At 43.0% G+C, this 19,989-nt stretch overlaps 1 protein-coding gene across 5 annotated transcripts in view; it reads right to left on the bottom strand.

The window, feature by feature from the left end:
* SNX25 (sorting nexin 25) overlaps window positions 1–19,989 on the bottom strand; it is a 97,926-nt gene that overhangs the window by 20,092 nt on the left and 57,845 nt on the right. For all 5 annotated transcript variants that reach the window (XM_060407059.1, XM_027962727.2, XM_027962729.2 and 2 more), the window contains exons 7-11: window positions 11,184–11,365; window positions 6,217–6,348; window positions 4,233–4,505; window positions 1,716–1,880; window positions 336–467 (exon numbers count right to left, since the gene is read on the bottom strand). In XM_060407059.1, the coding sequence (XP_060263042.1) occupies window positions 336–467; window positions 1,716–1,880; window positions 4,233–4,505; window positions 6,217–6,348; window positions 11,184–11,365 (884 nt within the window). The remainder of the gene's footprint in view (window positions 1–335; window positions 468–1,715; window positions 1,881–4,232; window positions 4,506–6,216; window positions 6,349–11,183; window positions 11,366–19,989) is intronic.

Raw genomic sequence — 19,989 nt, 5'->3', positions numbered from 1 at the left:
TTTTTTCCAACCTCGGTAGAAAAGGAAACTGGTAATTTGAGGACATCAACTGTTTCTATCTGAGAGTTGCTTACGATTTGTGAATGAGGACAACCTTCTGTCTCAAGGGGAGGGAGACGAGATCTATACCAGGCAAACCGACAAACAGCTCCCGGTCAGGAAGAGAACGGAGATATGGAGCGAGTCAGGCAGGACGAGGGCAGTCCAGAAGGATGAACATGAGCTTTTGATTCCCAACCCTAATTCTTTGGGACAATATCTAATCTGATAAAGTCAGATTTAACACTCTGGGAACAAATAGGTAATCAACTGGGAAGGGAAGCAGTCAGGCCTACCTCTCCGCTGGTGATGGAGGCTTTCCACAAGCCCAGGTTCTCACACCACCAGTCTGTTCGCGCCATGTGCAACTGGAGGTCTGTGCGTTCTTTCTCTATCAGAATTATCTCCTCTTTCAATTTAGAAACAATCTGTCACAGGGGGAAACATCCTGGGAGTTACAAAACCATCTAAAACACTGTGCAGTTCACGAAAGTAGCACATTACCAAATCAACACACACAAGTGAGCTTTGTTTCTATATACTGACACTGCATACTCCAAAAAGGAAATTAAGAAAACAGTTCCATTTACAATAGCATAAAAAAAAAATCACAAAATACTTAGGAAATTAACTTTAGCAAGGAGGTGAAAGATTCCTACAATGAAAACTACAAAGAAAGAAAGAAAGACATTACGGAAGACACAGATCAAGGGGAAGACACCCTACACAACTCTATCATTTGAAGCCAGTAGCTTTGCCTCAAAACTCTCCTGATCATGCAGTCTACAAGGACCAGTTCCTTCTTGAGGGAGCCTGCAGCAGGCTTGTCCTGCACTGTATCATCAGCACAGGCTGTAATTGTTTCATCTCTGGTTCTACCGTCAGCATGTTTGTGCCCCCCGCGACCCCCCCAACCCCGACCAGGGCAGGTTTCTCTGTTTACTCTGGTTCTTCATCCTGCCCTGCACTTACTCATCACTGAGGTTTCTGAACGCACATACAGAAGGTGCCAGAGGAGATCAGGTTGGCAGAGCAAAGAGCGCCAGCCGTAGCTACATTAAGGGAAACCTCCTTGTCGGACCCAAGAAGCAGGAACACAAAGCAAGAGACCGCACCACTGCCTGGGTGAGATGCTGTTTACATTTTTTTTTAACTTTCAAATTCTGTTGGTTTCTAGCAAAACAATCCTCCCCCACCCCACTTTCTCGCCGCACAGCATGGCATATGGGATCTTAGTTCCCTGACCAGGGATCAAACCTGCGTTGGAAGCAAAGTCTTAACCACTAGACCGCCAGGGGGTCCCCAAACAATCTGTTTCTTGCATAATTCTATGAGATGATCTAAGCTGTGCTTGGAGTGTTTGAAAGAAAAAAAAAAAATTAAGATGGTCCCTGCTTAGCTAACTCACTTCTAGAAATAACTATGGCACAAGGGGCAGTTCAGCCCCTTTCCCAAAGGCACTGCAGACAAGTCAAATAAAAGTCAGAGTTATAGCCCAGGATGGAGAACACAAACCAGACCGTAACAGGTAAAAGACAAATGCCCCCTAATTCTATACTATAAGCAAAAAACCCCAAAACCCATAAAAACAAAAAAAGTGGAACTTAAAGAATTTCTATCTATCAAATTAGAAAAATGGCAACTTTTACAGACAACCTTGAAAATGGAAGAGTTACCTTTTTGTCGGGTTTTGGCGCATTTTGAATAGAATTTAGAGCTTGCCTTTTATACTCAAGTTTCTCATTTAGTTCTCGTAGCTTGTTTACAGCAAAGCTGGCTTGCTCATTAACCCGACTGGAGCCTTCATCCACAGCTTCCTCACCGACCTCACCTCCCAAGTCCTGGGGGAGAATGCCACGTGAACCACCGTATCTCATACAGATGGAATTTTCCCTCAGTATTACCTACACTACAGGCTCTAGGGCATGACAATATACCACTCCAAATCACTGGATTCCACTAAGGAAAGAACCATAGTAGAAAGCCTAAAAGCAGCCTGCTTTTTCTCAGCAAAGTGAAAAATCACAGTATTTAGAACCAAAGTAACTGGTATTTGGAATTGCAGTGAAAAAAGAAATATTTAATAGCCTAAAGAAAGGAGAAAAAAAATTTCATATTGCTATCTCCCAAATGGGAACCTGCACAGAACAAGGGAAGGCAACTGAGTTATCTTTCCAACTAAACCCAGATGTTCTGTGCCTAAACTCTGCCCCCAAAATCCTGAGACCTGGCTTGCTTGCTTTTGGTCTCCTAGGATATTATGAAAAATTCATGCGAGTCTCTTTAAAATCAGTTCAGTTCAGTCGCTCAGTCGTGTCCGACTCTTTGCAACCCCGTGGACTGTAGCACGCCAGGCTTCCCTGTCCACCACCAACTCCAGGAGCTTTTAAAATAAAATTTCCAAATTCCCACTAGTGAACGTATTTTTAGCATACACTTTGCTCAGCCCTTCTTTTAAAGATGTATTTTACTAATCAAGAGGTAGATTATTTTACAAGTTAGGTGGTTAGCACTTGAAAGTGACTTAAGATTCATAAAGAACTACATAATTTGGGAAAAATCTGAATAGATTACCAACAAACAGCATGTTGGTAATCAGATTCATGAGCAGCAAGAGCATGAAAGAACTGCTGAGAACTGTCTTCTGGTTCGTTTACTCCTTAACTTTCTTCCACATTTTTTTCTTCTAGTTTTTCTTACTTGTAACAAACAGTAAAGAAAAAAAAGTCAAAGGAAAATATTAATAATCATAGAATACCAGGCTGTTTTCATTTTTATATATTCTCCCTAATTCTTGTCCATGAGTATATGTATTATGACATTATTCTATGCCTTTATACATTCAAGAGGGTATTCTGCCTTTCTCATAAAATATATTACTACAATGCTGCATATTTGAGGGTACTGTAATCTCCAAAATTATAATTGCTATGGCTGCAGAGTATTCTATGAACTGATAATAAACTGAGGCACATTCCTATTGCTACTCCTGCTGTGGGTTGATTTCTGCTTTTTTTGCCATCCCAGATGTGTTAAAATAAACTCCACAGTGCATAAACCTTCTCCCCCCTACATTTTAATTATTTTCATAGGATAAATTTCTAAAAGTGACTGTACTAAAACAAAGAATAGGAACTTTCAAAAGGTCAGTGACACATGTCACCCTTCTTTGAATCCTAGGTGACGCCGGACATTTTCCATGTTTGTTTACAATTTATTACCTATCGTATCAACGGGCAGTTCAAGTCTTTATTCAATTTATGTGTTGGATACTCATGTTTTTACTAATCTGAATAAACTGTTTACAACATTTACACATCAACCATTTTAATTTTTGAGCTAGAGATAAAGACCAGTTTGTTTTAGCTGTGCTATTCTAAAAATAAAATGCAATGAGTAGTGACCAATTAGTTTAGTGGTTCTGTTCACTGAAAATGTAAAGATCCATAAGAGAACTTTTTTTAAAAAGTCTAAATGAAGTTCAGAGACATCCACTTCTAAAACTATCATGAAGAAGCACCTGATTCCTCAGGGCTTGAGACACAGTGAAGTGGACAGAAAGAGAGAATCCAAGATAAATTACAATCTTTCTATGTAAAGTGACTCTAAAACACTTTTTCTTTGTACTTTCAAAACTTTCAAACTTATATAAATCATTAATAGCGAAAGGGAGATGGCCACTGGGCTACCCAAAATGATCCAATACACTGTAAGAAAATTAGAATTCAGGTATGGTTGGACAAGATTTGTTTCAAAACATCTTAATTTCACCTGATTGTGTTTAAACTCCAAAATATTCCCTGCAGGTCTTCCTACATTCTCTGCCTCTCATCTTTTCCCCATCCTTTTTGTCTGGTCTCAGGCTAGACTGTCAAGCTACTGATTCTCTTACCTGGCCTAAGTCGCAAATGTCTCCCCCACCCGCCAAGAGTCCTGCCCTCACTTTTCAGGCGTCAAACTCACATGTGTCCCAGGCAGGGCAAGGAGGTCTCTGACTCAATGCTAGGTAGCGGTACCCAGCCGGTCAGAAGGACAAAGAAAGAAGCACCGACCAGAAACAGTGAGGTGCTTCGAAGTCCTATATGTTACAAGACGAAGGCGCACACCCTATCTGACTCCCACAGTCTGCGCCCACCTAGTCACGTCCAACGCGTAAGCACTCAAAAGGCAGCAGAAAGGTAAATGAGACTCACCACTTCATCCTTGTTGGAAACCAACTGTGAGACATGTTTTTCTTCCTCTTTCATCATCAGTCTCTCATACAGGTCGCTGACAATAAATGAAGGGTAATACCTATCCTTCAGGGTCTCATAAACGTCTCCCTGGATTTTGCAGAACACTTCGATCCCTTTATTGCCCACAAGACACTGCTGGATTTCTTTGTAAAGTGATTTTTCCACTGATATTTCTTTGCTCTCCACGAAGAAATTCTGGTAAATTTCACCAACTAATTGCGGGATTTCATTCTGAAAAGATGGGAAGATAAGGAAAGAGAAAGTATGAAATACCATCTCTGAGAAAAACTATTTTCTTCCAAATTCTCTGCATTTTAAAGGTGGAAGGAAGACACCTGGAATGCGGGGTGAGTGTGCAGCTTTGTGGGCACATTCAGGGCCAAGGGGTGAGCATCAGACCCTGAAAAAACACCAGTTGAGCCCTTAAAAGGAACACTTTACACTAAACAGTTAACAAATATAAATTCTTTTTAATGCTGAAAGGAAAAAACAAAGAATGAGAACAGTTCTCTTCTTGCAGCGGATTCCCTTCTCATAAATCTCAGTTTCACAGGAATATAATTCATCAGCTAAATTCAATTTGACTTTTCCATCTAATATAAATAGACGTGCCAACTTCCTACTCCAGAAGAAAGTCAATATAATAATTGTGGAAGTAAGAGACATATTCTTCAGAATGATGACTTACTACACTGTAATCAAGCTTGGTCTTAAACACTAGACTTAGGTCACAGCCATCCTACTTTGAATGTACAAACATGTCTTACATCTGATTAATAGAACCTTTGCATTTCTGCTAGAGACAACTCTAGGAATGATGCAAAGTCTTTAACAGCAGCAATAAAATAAAGACAAGCGCCTTAGTGAATACTACAAACGAACATAAACAACGTCGTGGAGCTTTTACATCCTAATCAGTGTTGCTAGATCAAAATAGAGTTATTTGAGGAAGCTATACCTTCTTGCTGTACTGACATTTTTCAACTTGTTTTTAATAGTTTAGGAAATTTTTTTAGATTGCTCTTTACAGTATTCCTCTGATAGCAGCCAAATCCAAGTTTGTAGTCAAGTCTGGTAGATAAAATATGTAACAAAGCTGGCTAGTACAATATTGAGTAAAATGAGGTCATTGGTGGCTTATAAATTAACACTGAAAGAAATTCCTAAGATTTCAAAATAGTACAAGACTGGATTTAGTTCCTTAACCAACACAGCTGTGATTTATGGTTTCTTCTAAGTTGGTGTTACACTCTAGCAATATTCATATTAAGTATAAACAAGTAATTTAATGTAGGTAGTGCTCTTTGGGCTTATTTTAATAAGCCTCTCAGAATGTACATATTATATATGCTGTATATATTATTATATGTTTGTTAGTATAAATTCACAGATATGTATTTCACATTCTTCAACTTAATTCTTAAATATATATTGAGAACTTGCCAAGCACAAAACACAATGCTCATTACTGGGCTTTCCTCTGTAACAGGCATCCGTAATCAAGAATTATTTTTTGTCTTCCTTAACACAATCATTTAAAATAAAAGGACAGTTAAGTGTGCACATTGCAATATTATTAAAAATAACAAGGTTATGAGAATGAGGTACAGGTGATAAAACCAAACTTATAATAGCAAAGTGGGTAAGACTTGCCTTTTGATAATGAATTACAAAAAACTACCTGAAATTAAATTCAGGAACTGGGTACATCTATAAATCTTTTCTCCTTGACTACACATTTAAAAGCACTTTCTATAAAAATAAAATCTAATTTTTATTTACCATTGTGAGCTAGAACATAATGCCAATAATATGTCTGATTTAAAGTATTATTTTAATGTATAGCTTATCTTACGCTTTACTGAAAAACACAGATACACTGCCTAAAACACAAGTTTTCATCAGCCAATGATTAACATTCCTCTGGACCTATATATCCTACCTTGTTAGCATTCTTTAAGTACTCCACAGACTCCCAAAAACTAATTAGAGCTCTCTTGTCCATCCTTTCCATGTACGTTCGAAATTGCTCTCGGTAGACAGTGTTGGCCAAGATATCTTCGAACTGAAGAATCTATGAAGCAAATGTAATTAGGAGTTTTTAAAAATCTGATTTTAAATATCAGTTCACTTTGACTTCCAAAGGATTCATTTCCACATTCAGGGGAAAAAATGCCTCATTTTCTAAGGTCATAGAGTGCCTGTTTCACCTTCCTAAACTTTAAACTGAAAAAGCTTACTGAATATTCAAAGTGCACATATTCAAAAACTACCAATTTTCTATTAACCATTAGCTCATTCAGCAAAGGATTTATTTGGCTTCTATTCTGTATCAGGCACATTTCTAAGAAACAGATAAAAATCCCTGCCTTGCGTGATGAACTGCTGAAAGCAACCATGCTCATAGTAGAAAAAGTCAAGAGAGATGTTTAAAAGACCAGGTAACTGGACTCTAATAAATTGGTATTTTTGTTTTCCATCCTATTTTCATATAGGTAAGGAAATCTATGAATGATTTCATATCTTGCCTTTTTGTTTATAATATCACATTCATTAAAAAAAATCTCTTGTGTATGTATCATATTATTTTAATTAACCCATAAAAAGTCCATTGTATGTCTAGCATTCTATTCACACTAGGTCAAACAAGTGGAATCAAAATGTCATAAATTCTTCAGTTAGGCAAAAATTCATAAATTTTCGAAAACATATATATTGTACACATTATTTATATGTAACAAAAACTTCTCTACTATGCTTGATAAAGGCTTGAGATTTCTAATTTTAAAAAACAGATATGAAACAAGCAACAAAGGTTTACTGTGTAGCACTGGGACCTATAGTCAATATCTTGTAATAATTTATAATGGGAAATAATTTCAAGAGTAATATATGTGTATATGTATTACTGAATCACACACAAAAAATCCTACTTTTTGAAATTAAAAAAAAAAGTCCAATGTATGGAATTTTCAACATTACCCCTTCATTTACTATTTTGAGTGCTTACATCTTGAGAAAAACCACTACCTGAAGACACAGTGCGATCAATCTCGAGCACGGACCACTAAAGAAAAAGTGGATAACCTTTATAGTAATTCAGGACTTAACAAGGAGAAATGCCCCAAATTAGTTTAGAAGGGATTTAACTCCTATATCCTGAGTTATCTATTTAGTAATAAAAATGATGTCTAAGTATAATGCGGAGAGGGCAATGGCACCCCACTCCAGTACTCTCACCTAGAGGATCCCATGGACAGAGGAGCCTGGTGGGGTGCAGTCCATGGGGTCGTTAAGAGTCGGACTTGACTGAGCAACTTCACTTTCACCTTTCACTTTCATGCACTGGAGAAGGAAATGGCAACCCATTCCAGTGTTCTTGCCTAGAGAATCCCAGGGACGGGGGAGCCTGGTGGGCTGCCGTCTCTGGGGTTGCACAGAGTCAGACACGACTGAGGCGACTTAGCAGCAGCAGCAGCAAGTATAAGGCAATAAAAGGAAGACTTATATTTAAGATTCTTTAGACTTTATCTTTTGGGGCTCCAAAATAACTGCAGATGGTGACTGCAGCCATGAAATTAAAAGACCCTTACTCCTTGGAAGAAAAGTCATGACCAACCTAGAGAGCATATTGAAAAGCAGAGACATTACTTTGCCGACTAAGGTCCATCTAGTCAAGGCTATGGTTTTTCCAGTAGTATGGATGGATGTGAGAGTTGGACTGTGAAGAAGACTGAGCACCGAAGAATTGATGCTTTTGAACTGTGGTGTTGGAGAAGACTCTTGAGAGTCCCTTGGACTGCAAGGAGATCCAACCAGTCCATTCTGAAGGAGATCAGCCCTGGGATTTCTTTTGGAAGGAATGATGCTAAAGCTGAAACTCCAGTACTTTGGCCACCTTATGCGAAGAGTTGACTCATTGGAAAAGACTCTGATGCTGGGAGGGATTGGGGGCAGGAGGAGAAGGGGACGACAGAGGATGAGATAGCTAGATGGCATCATGGACTCGATGGACATGAATCTGAGTGAAGTCCGGGAGTTGGTGATGGACAGGGAGGCCTAGCGTGCTGTGGTCCATGGGGTCGCAAAGAGTCAGACACGACTGAGTGACTGAACTGAACTGAACTAAAACTAACATTGTAGCAGATGGAAAAATTTCAGAAATGTTATCAGTAAGATTTTTCTAAAATCAAGTGCATATGATCAATGCATGTTCACCTCCTCTGCCATGCACAGTAAGTCTTCAATCTGTTCTGTGGGCAAAAAGGGGCAGGCATTTTTCTAGCAGCTTTTGGTAACTAATTAAAGGAATGACCATCCCTTGCTACAGATCATTAATACTTAGGATGTAGTGTACTAACTTTGGGAAATCATAGAATGTACCCTCACTTCAGGTAAACCTACCAGTGAAGCATTTTAAAGTACAAATTCTAACTGTACAGGCTCCAAAGAAGTCTGAAAGCTCCCATATCAACTCTGATAGGAATGACAGATGACTCGGAGAACAACCCATTTTCAGCACAGGGAGGAGCTGAGCAGGAGAGACATCCAACAGTTCTAAGGAAGTCTTCCCAGTCTAATCTCATAGACTGAAATGAATTCCAAGTTAGATACAAATTCTTGTATTTGCAAAATTAAGCCCAAAACATCTAGAATACTAGCCGCTTTTATTCTCTTATTGTGTCTTATGAACACTCTTATGTTTAGTTCTAAAAGCGCACACATAAACAAATAAATGAGTAATTTACCATCTGATACATCTCATATCTTAGCTGGTGAATTAACCTTAAGTTCTCTACTCCAGGTTTTTTGTTTCTGTTTCTAATCTTCTCTTGAAGCCTGCATAAGCCTTTCACTGAGGAACGCACACTAACGGTGCAGGTCTGGGTGACCAGGACGAACAGATGGCACACTTGTGAGTCAAATATGTTAACGTGAGGTGAACCCAACCTCCCTGCATTAATCTGAGATGAGCTATTCTCAGAAATTCTGAGACTTCGTACAGAAGTGGGAAAGAGAACACTGGGTAGGTCAAAGTGGACACTACTGCTCAAAAGATGATTTAAAAATACAAGTATGTATACACAACATAATACCAATTACCATTTACTAAGGGCTTCCATACAGCCAACACTATGCTCTTGTGTTAATTTCCTCTGTTGGATTAACACATTTCTTTCTGTCCTAAAACCTCTGGTAATTCTGGGAGGGGTGCTGCCACTGGGCAGAAGGCAAAAAAACTGTCCTGGTGGATGTTTCACGTGCCAAAGGCCATGGAGTGTTTCAGGCTGGAAGGTGCCCTGTGATCATTCTTTATTCCCAGTCAGGGATTTTTATTTACTTCTTTTCACTATGTCCCAGTCCCACTGGATCTGGTTTCATGATGCGTATGCTACTAACTAGTTTTATGTTTTGTGTGTGTTGTCTCTTAACCCACAGGCTAATTTTTTTATAGGAAATACATCCCTATAGCACTCAAAAAGACCACAAGGCCTAGAATAGTAAATAAACATTCTCCTAAAACACCCAACGTGTTACCAAGAGGGACCCAGGCCCAAGATTCTCCGGCCATGGAATATCCACAATATACTCATCAAATTGTCTATAGCAGACTAAAGAGAACGTGGAGAACCAGATCCTGGGAATGATGTTTTATCCTGAAAGGAGAGTTCACAACTGGATTCCTCTTACATTTATGACATCACTAAAACATACCCCCGAATAATTAATGCCAGTTGTAACAGATGTTTATTGAGTGCTCATTATACACCGACTACTGTGCTTATCACTTTATGTGCATTATTTAACTCCATAATTATCATGCCCTGTACGGTCTGTACACCTATCATTACTTTACAAACAGTACAGAGAGGCTAACTGACTTGCCCAAAGTGAATCCCCAGTGAACCTGGGGTTTAAGAGCCAGGCTTTCTGACTCTAGCATAACTTTTTGGTTGTTGTTGAAACTTTTATTTTATACTGGACTATGGCTGATTAACAATGTTATGATATTTTTCAGGTGGACAGCAAAGGGACTCAGCCATACATATACTTGCACCCTTTCCTCCCATCCAGGCTACCACATGACACTGAGCAGAGCTCCCTGCGCTCTACAGTAGGTCCTTGTTGGCTACCCATTTTAAATAGAGCAGTGTGTACATGTCCATCCCAAACTATCCGTTCCCCCCATCCCATAATAAAAGACTTACTCTTCTTAAGAAATTACCTGATTTGTATTCAGGCCAAAAGATTTAGCAAACTAAAAACTGTACGGAAGTCAAGAAAGAAAGGTGGATTGAGAGCTCTGTAAGAACTTCAGGGGAGACAGAGCCGGGGAGTCTTCTCACATTCAAGTACAGGATCCTCAGCTACACTCAGACTTGTGAACCAACCAGATCCGGGTTTTTATATAGTTCTGTCTCTTCCTATCCACGTGGCCTTAATTTACTTACACTAACTGTTTCTTCATCTTGTGTAAAATGGAGACACGGAGTACATATTCATAGCCCTGTGGCGAGAGCTAAGTAAAATAACCTCTAGGAGACCTTCTGCTTCGCTGCTGGTAATTTCTATCCAATTAGTAGTGAGCAATCTGATCGGGCCCTTGAAAATATAAATATGCTCCTCTGGGATGGCGGGAGGACAAAAGGGAGATAGGAAAACACACACAGGCGTGTACACACACACACACACGCATCTCACACCTCCCGATCAAACCAATTACCACTCGCAGAAGTCAAGGACACTAAGAAATGTGGATTCTTGACTCCTAAAAGTCAACATGGGAGTTTGTGTTAGGGAATACATCTTTTAGGTTAAATTACCAAGAAGTGAAAGCACTGTCTACATGGTGACATCAGCGTTCATAACAAACACAAAATGGCAAAACAAGAAACCGCCAGGTTCTACCTTCTGGCTCTGAGGCCCTTCCCCCTCGTCGAAGGCCCCGTCCTCTTGCTGGTCATAGGCAGGGCCTCCCAGGACTCTGATCCTCTTCTCACACTGCTTCTTCGCCACAGTCAGCTGGTTAATGTACCTTTTCATGTTCCTGGCCCTCAGGAGATCAGCCTTCATGGCGGCAGTTTCCTTACCTTGAATGAGACAGATGGGTGGTAGGCAGTCAGAGGAGAAGGTGCCAAAGAGGGAGGGAACATGGTCACGCTGGGCCAAATTTGTGAAAATGTGGGGCTGAAAATTTGCCATTTGTGACACGGATAGACCTGGGGGTCATTATATTTAGTGAAATCAGTCAAAGAGAAAAAAAAAAAAATACTGTATGCTTTCACTTATATATGGAATCTAAAAAAGAGAAACGAATGGATACAACAAAAAAGAAACAGACTCACAAGTAATAAACTCGTGGTTACCGAGCCAAGAGGAGTGTGGGGAGGGTCAACACGGGTGAAGGGGACGAAGAGGTACAAACTGCCAGGAATAAAACAGGTGAGTTACAAGGACAGAACACACAGCGCAGGAAACAGAGCCAATGTTTTATAATAACTATATGGCGTATAATCTGTAAAAACAGTGAATCCCTAGGCTACAGGGCTGTCTTCGGATTTGCCTCTCCTGGACGCTACATGGTCTCCGGTGACCAGCTTCCTGAACACACTGCGTAGCTTCCTGTGGGGCTTCAATAGCCATTATCTCAGCAGATCCCCCAAGAATCTGCCTGGCTGCGTTCCCTGTCCCCTTCAGGTCCCTAGTTCAGAGCTCAGCAAAGACATCTCTGGTCACCCTCCTTCTCCCTGCAACCTCCACCCTAAAACACCAGTCTTCTCCCGCACGGCTTTATACTTTGTCTAGCACGACTGCCATACCACCTATTTTACTTACTTATCCTCCAAGTGTGTCCTCAAAAAGTAGCATTTTGTTTGTTTATACATGGCTGTGCCACCAGCACCCACAACAGTGCCCGGCAATACCGTCGGGACTCAGGGAACGCGCTGAGTGGATGCGTGATCTATGTCAGATGTTACCGAGGGTTCAATGTAACAGAGCTAATGTTCTGCTGAATCCTTGCTATGCATCAGGTACTCTGCTCTCTCTTGAGCCCTGGCTGTGAGAGAGAACCAGGGTGAGACTCCTCACCTCCTGCTCCTTACCTTACTCCAACACGGCATCTAGCCCTCCCTGCCACCAATCAGCTGTGGCCAGGACCACAAGCAGACAAGTCCTGTGGACAGCTGTCAGTAGAGTCTGGAATCAGACCAGAAGCTGGTCTCTGCCACCCCGAGCTCTGTGGTCTTGGGGAGGATATTTTTTTTAATTTAACTTAAAAATATTTACAATGGTTTGCTTCCTTAAGTGGACATTATGTAATTTAAAGCAAAAGCAAAAAATTCACACAAAATTAATTTTTAAAAATCATTAAGCATCGAGCACCTCCTTGTGGAAAAGGGACTAGCTTTGCACATATAACCTGCAGGCAGGGAGGGGCAGGGGTTGAGGGCAGGCTTTTTTCTGTTAAATGGGTGAGAAATGAGCTGGTTTTAATGCTGGTGGAAGGAAGCAGTTAAGAAGGAAACAGGCTACAAGTTGGGAAGGTGGTACCCAGTAGACAGTGAAGAAGGAGGCTAGCTTTGGGGGAGGCCACCCCGCCCTGCGGTGACAGGAAAGCACAGGGACGGATGAAGACACCAGCCAGTCTGGACCTGGTGTCGGGAGCTGCAGCAGTTCCCTTCCTAGGGGTCTGCTGTCTGGAAGCAGTGAGTGAGGTTATCCGCTCAGAGAAGTGTTAGCCGCTGTCGTGTCTGACTCTCTGTGATGTCAAGGACTGTAGCCCACCAGGCTCCTCTCTCTATGGAAATTTTTAGGCAAGAACACTGGAGTGGGAAGCCATTTCCTTCTCCAGGGGATCTTTAGACCCGGGGATCTTTAGACCCAGGAATCGAACCTGCGTCTCAAGCTAGACAGGCAGATTCTTTGCCATGGGCCACCAGGGAAGCCCTCACATGCCGAGGGAGACCTCCAGTTCCCCAGGGTGGTTGTCACACCCTCAGGTCACCGAGTCAGTCTGTGCAGATGCTGACAACCATGCCTGGACAGGCTGCACACGTCCAACAGGAAAAGCTCAGGCAAGGACCACAAGGCACGGATCTATCAGAGCAGCCTTTCCGACATGCATCACCAATGGTCACGCACAGACTTCGGGTCAACAGTCAGCCCTGTTCAAGGGGGTCTGTCGTGTCCCAGGGTGTTTTCAAACGTGTAACTGAGGAGAAGGGGACGAAAGAGGATGAGGTGGTTGGATGGCATCACTGACTCAATGGACATGAATTTGGTGATGCACAGGGAGGCCTGGTGTGCTGCAGTCCACGGGGTCGCAAAGAGTCAAACACGACTGATCAACTGAACTGAACTGAACTGAACTGAGGAGGCATTTTCATCTGATGCCAATGATGGGTTCTCAGTGTGTCCTGTGTTTGGCTGACAGGGAGGCCCTGCTTGAAGAACTGAACTCAGCATCTCGAGAGGAAAAGTAGTAATTCAGAGCCCTCTTTGTTGGAAGATAAACGTTTGATGTATGGCAGAAACCAACAAAATACTGTAAAGCAATCATCCTCCAATTAAAAATTTTAAATAAAGTAATTGTTAGTCTGTCTCCAAATTAGAATACTGCAAACTGAAATTATTTGTGGGTGTACCTGAAGAAATACTTGCTTGAAATTGTGACTTTTTCAGAAAACCTTTCATTTGTTTTCTTCTGCTTTCCATTACACTTAGATTCCAAGGAGCTTAAACTCCCACAGTTGCATTCCACGATTCTGCACTGATTACATTTATTTTAAAAAGATTTAAAGCATATATCCTTAAACTAGTTTGCATTGGTTACGTTTATTTTAAACATGCTACACGTATATTCTTAAACTCTAAATTCTGTGCATAATCTTTAAGCTATTTTAAAATGCAAGGACAAAAAGTTGCCTTTTATAAGATAAACCTAGACTACAATTTTAACTTTGGGTTAAAACAGGCTAATCAAGAGAGACACAGAGGAAGAAACTGATACACAATTAACAACAAACACATTCTTCTCCTGAGAAGGCTTAAAAGTCTTTCTAAAAGGGCAAAAACAGGCAAATTCCAAAGGGAAGGGAGAAAGAGAATAAACCTTCCCCTAAAACCCAGCTGCAGAGCTGAGGAAACATCCCAGAGTCCTGCTGGAGTGCCCCTGCTCGCGTGAATGCCTTCTGTTTGTTGAGGGCCAAAGTCATTGTCTGATCACAAAGCTTGTTGCTAACAAATGCAATGGCAGTTTGTTGCTTAGACAATTCTGTTTATTTTTTTGCCTCGGAAAACTAATGCCACATTCAGGGCTTAATGCCTAACAGGGCGCTGCTGCAGTGCATGCGACTGTTGTGCAAAAATCCTAGGAAATCCAGCGAGAGAGATGAATACACTTCTTTGTGACCTCAGGACCCGTCCAGCCAAGAAACCCTCTCATCAAGAGAAGCGCGGGCCAGCGGGTGGACGACACACTGCCCGGTTCATGCCAGCCTCCTGCGGCCGCGTCTGCTGAGCCCTAGGTAACACATGTGCTGTTGAGCCGGGTGAATCACACAATGTTTATCCAGGTTAAGGAAGAAGGCCGCGACCACGAACGGTGGCAGGCGCCACAATGGGTGCAGCGGCTCTTTACATGGGTGCCCAGAACAGGTGAGTGCCGTAACTGTCTAAAACAATCAGTGTTTACTGGCTTCCCTCCCAGCAAGTCCAGATTCTGCTCAGGTGAGAGCAAAAGGGAAGGGGGTCATTTGCAGGAAGAGAGAGCTGGATCAGACCTCAGAGGAACCCCCTGTGGGCACTGCAGGGGACCGGTGAACTGCGTCACAGAGCCCTTTGGACCGCAAGCCTTCCGCCCACGATACCGGTCCTCCTTGAGGGAGTAAAGTGACTTGCTGCAAAGCAGAAACACCGGGGACAACCGCTAGGCGCTCCCTCCAACGTGGCAAAGGGCAGGGAAGTGACTCACAGAGCAAACCAAGGGCCCCGAAGCGGCACCAGCGCAGCTGGATGAAAACGGCACCCCCGCGTCTGTCGAGCACTAAGAAGCACCCACAGCAGAGTGTTTCTCTTCTCATGTCAGACTCCAAGGCGCAGCCTAACTGCGGCGGCCTCGGCGGGCTAACTGAGGACACAGAGGACACACGGTCTTGGAACCAGTGACCTTCCGGGCAGTGAAACCTTCCCCTGTGGGGCTGTCCCATATGTCGTGGGATGTCTCCCAGTATCCCTGGCCTTTACCACTAGCTGCCAGAGGCATGCCTTCCCCCTGGGTGACAACCAGAAACATCTGCAGACCTTGTTAAATCCCCCATCCCTTGGAAGGCAAACTGTACCCCCCACCACATTGGGAGGATTACTATAGAGGCACAGCTCCGAAGGGGGTGCAGGAGGCAAGGCTGCGCTTGCCCACCCGCACGGGGCTCCCCAGCATGTGATTCCACCCCCCACGATGCACAGGTCTCCTCAGGCCCCCCAGGCAGTGGAGAGAAAGGATTATCGGGGCTCCTCGCTGGCAGAGGTCAGGCCTCCATCCACACTGACAGGCTGACAAGTCTTTGAAATCTCTCCTGTACACTGAAACAAATGTTTCAGTAAAAGGTCCTAAGAAGGGGGTTCAAGAAATGGGTGTGTATTTATTTAGGGATTAGTGAAGTTTCAGCAGAGAAGGCAATGGCACCCCACTCCAATACTCTTGCCTAGAAAATCCCATGGATGGAGGAGCCTGGTGGGCTGCCATCTATGGGGTTGCACAGAGTTGGACACAACTGAAGCAACTTAGCAGCAGCAGCAGTGAAGTTTCAGCAGGAAAAATGCTGTTTCCTTCTGAATGCAGAGCTGATGGCAGTTCTCGGCAGTTACTGATCATCACAGACTTCCTCAAAGTTATCTGAAGATCACCTCAAAAGTTGCCCAGGAACTAACGCAATATTTACCTTACTTTCCAACTTAGGGCCGGTATGCTTAAAAAGAAAAAAAAAAACCAGAACAAGTGGGATTCTCTTATCACAGCAAACACCTGAAGTTTCAGAGTCGAGTGTGCCGCTCCCCTTCAGTAGGAAGGATACTTGAGGAATGAGCAGAGGCCCCAGCAGGAGCTCCCGGCGGAGCCTCTCCTGTTACAGCGGAGAAGACGACAGAGACCTCGAGGGCCAGGCGAGGCCTAGGCCAGGGGTCTGCAGCATACCTTTTATTCATGTTTCCTTCCTTAAATATATCAAGTGCTGAAACTTCCAGCATTTTGCTTGGTTGAAGGCCCTCCAACACGCTGGCAACAGATTTTAAAGTAATAAGGCCCCATCAGTTAAATCCACATGCCAGATTACAGGAGAGGCCTGCTCCCAGATGAGAATGTGACTTGAGCAGAGAGGAGTCAGAAACCGAAGACACAGCTCTGGCGCATGCAGCTTCTGAGTGCCGAGCGCGACCCTCAGAGCACCCGCCTCCGTGAGTGAGCAGGGCGGTGGGAACAGCGCAGGACACGTGGGCTCATGCCCCAGACCAGCACGCGACTGACCACACACTTGCTGAAAGCCCCTGGACCTGAACTTTACTTGAATAAATGCAGGTTCTTAGGACGTACGATGACTCAAGTTTTCTGTGGGGGGGAAGGTGGGAGCAGAGTTGGATATATAAATTATGAGACTAGAGAGCATTCCCTAGCGGCTCAGCCACAATGTGGGAGACCTGGGTTTGACCCCTGGGTTGGGAAGATCCCCTGGAGGAGGGCATGGCAACCCACTCCCATAATCTGGCCTGGAGAATTTCATGGACTGTGCAGTCCATGGGTCACAAAGAGTCGGACACGACTGAGCCACTTTCAATTTCACAGAGAGCACAGGGCTTCCCTTGTGGCTCAGACGGTAAAGAATCCTCCTGCAAAGAACAAGACCTGGGTTCGATCCCTGGGTTGGGAAGATCCCCTGGAGGAGGGGATAGCAACCCACTCCAGTATTCTTGCCTGGGGAATCCCATGGACAGAGGAGCCTGACGGGCTGCAGGCCACGGGGTCACAAAAGAACGAGACGTGACTTAGTCACTAAGCCACCACCACCAGAAGGTGCATAATGGAAGCGGCTGGCCCTTGGCCACAAGCGAGCAATGGGACAGGACTGCGCTGGGTGCTGGGGAAGGGACCGCAGGCTCCGGGCACCGCCGTGCTCAGGGTGGGAGGGCCGGGCAGAGAGAAACCCTAGCAAAGGCCCTGCGGGCAATGGCCTGCGGTGTAAGTTTAGGTCATTCATAAATTAGAAATGTGTCAAATTACTGCAATACTACGAAATCAGAGCATTAGAAAGGACTCTGAAAAGTCCTCTAGAGTCCACAGAATAGTTCCTTCCTTTAGGCAGGGACACTTTTAAATCCAAAATCAGATAAGAAATATGATTCAAAAATTATTCCTAATGGAAATCGTTATGGTTTTTAGCAACAAGTAACTGTGCATGTGTGTATACATATTCAGTATATTCTGAAGTTCTTCCACCTTTCTGCTTGGTATACTCAATTCCAAAACTCTCTACTTACACTCTATACAAGGCGCACGATGGGCACGGCACCCCCAGTGTGCAGCATCTATATAGAGCAGTTTCTATTAGACTCAGATCAACATCCTGTCCTTTGTTGCAGCCAACTAAATAAATATTACTCTTGAATCACTTTATTCTTGCTAACATTTCAGAACCCAGAACAACAGTGAGGGAAAGAAAAAGCCTTAAAGGGAGCTGAAATAGAAAATAATAATTTAGGGTAACACACAGGATACAATCAGATGTTCTGAGATTTTTATTTTAAGTTTCCCACTAAATTGACCTCATACCCCTCTTAACGGGCTGACAGGTTTTGCTCACTGCAGATGTGACGGGAACAGGGAAAAAAGGGGTCCAGGCATTGGGGAGCTATGGTTTCTCAAGCAGCTGTTCTAGTAGTTAAAGCCTAAATGTCCACTCTCTTAATGACATGTCTGAATTTCCAAAGCAGGATTCTGATTCATCCCTGTTGTTACGTGTGCTGACAGGATCCACCCTTCAAAACAACTGACCCGAGGCCAGGTCTGGGGCGGGGAGGCTCCCACCAACCAGCCCCATGGAGACTCCCTGCCCCCTCCACTGCCTTGCAGGGTAAGCGACATCAGACTAGACATCAGGACAGTAAATCCCAGGGCTTGCTTAAAGAACTGTATGGTGATAACCCGGCTGGCTTACACACCTAAGAGAAGCCCATATAATTTAAAATAAAGTTGCCAGTCAATTAAAAACTATAAAGAAAAAAAAAAGAGGGAGCTAAAATACTGGGCTTATTCGCCTTCAACAACAAAGAAGTCGCAGCGTATGTTCCACTACTACCAGAATGCCGGCTCTTGGCCAGTGTCTTAGTTTGGGCAGCTATAACCAAACACCACAGACTGGCCGGCTGTAAACAACACAAACGTGTTTCTCACAGTCTGGAGACTAGGGCGCCAGGGCGGTCCTTGGTGAAGCCCCTCATGCAGGCTGCAGACTGCCAGCTTCCTGCTGTGTCCTCATGGCGGGGGAGATTGGGGATCTCTTTGCAGCCTCTCTCATAAGACACCAAGCCCATCCATGAGGGCCCCTCCCTCCTGAGCAAAGCAAACTTCCCAAATTCCGTGACCATCAACCAGCTGATGGGATTAGTGGATAAAAGTCACGCCTCAGTATGTTTGGCCAGAATGAATGATAAAATAAGGTCAGAGGCAAGGAAATTCTGTGAGCGCACTTAAAACTTCTGAGACCAAGTGCTTCAAAAAATTTATAAATTGTGCAGTATTTATAAATTTGCTCTAAGCACCTGTTTCTCCAAATATTCCTAATTTTTCTTTCTCAGAGGACAAAGATCTGGGTTAGATGGTCTCAAATTTTTTTTATTTCTATGATTACTTAGTTTCCCTAGAACAGTACCAGCAATTAAACTAGTTAAGAGATTGTAAAGAATTCAAAAACCACTTGATACCTTATTTCTTAAAAACATCAAAATTCCAAAAGAAAAAAGCCACCAAAAATCAAATTAAAATTTCTACATTGTTAAAGAGAGTAATTTGGTCTTCTGCTATGAACCTGAAACAGAAATTCTCAGAGTGTTGTGTGGATTTGCTGGAGTTTATTGAAGCCTCAGAAGCTTTATTTGAACATTCCTGAATATACAAAGTAAAGAGGTCCTCCCAGCCCTCCTGTGTTATCCTGAGAAAAGTCCATGCAGAGTCAGCTAGTTGATTCCTTAAGGTTTTAGAGGGCACACAATCAGATATTTTCTCCTTTTAAATCCTCAAAATACTTTCACAATTACATACCAATTCCTAATCAAGGAACAATTATAATTGAAAAAGACTTGCCTGAAATAAATATATTTATATGTAGCAACAAAATTATATTTCAGCATATTCATTCTACCTTCATTTTAAAAAAAAGTTCTCATCTCTAGTTTGAATCCCAAGTATTCTTAGGATCTTCCATCAGTCCATTTTTTTTTTAACACTTCTTCAGTTTACTATTCACAAAGAGAACACGAAACTAAGGCTAAGGAGAAACAACCCTGGACATGAGATTGCTTAGAGCTGTACACACAGCCTGGTGGCACCGCTACATGGTCACTTCGAGCACAGCCCGACTGTCCAGCTTTAAGGACACAGTGTGGGCAGGTGGGGCGGTGGGGAGAGGTTACCATCCAGACGAGGCGCTTCCCAGATGCTGACCAG

This window comes from Ovis aries, chromosome 26, assembly GCF_016772045.2.
Source record: "Ovis aries strain OAR_USU_Benz2616 breed Rambouillet chromosome 26, ARS-UI_Ramb_v3.0, whole genome shotgun sequence".
Classification (NCBI taxonomy): Eukaryota; Metazoa; Chordata; class Mammalia; order Artiodactyla; family Bovidae; genus Ovis; species Ovis aries.
This window is presented reverse-complemented; position numbering and strand designations above follow the sequence as displayed.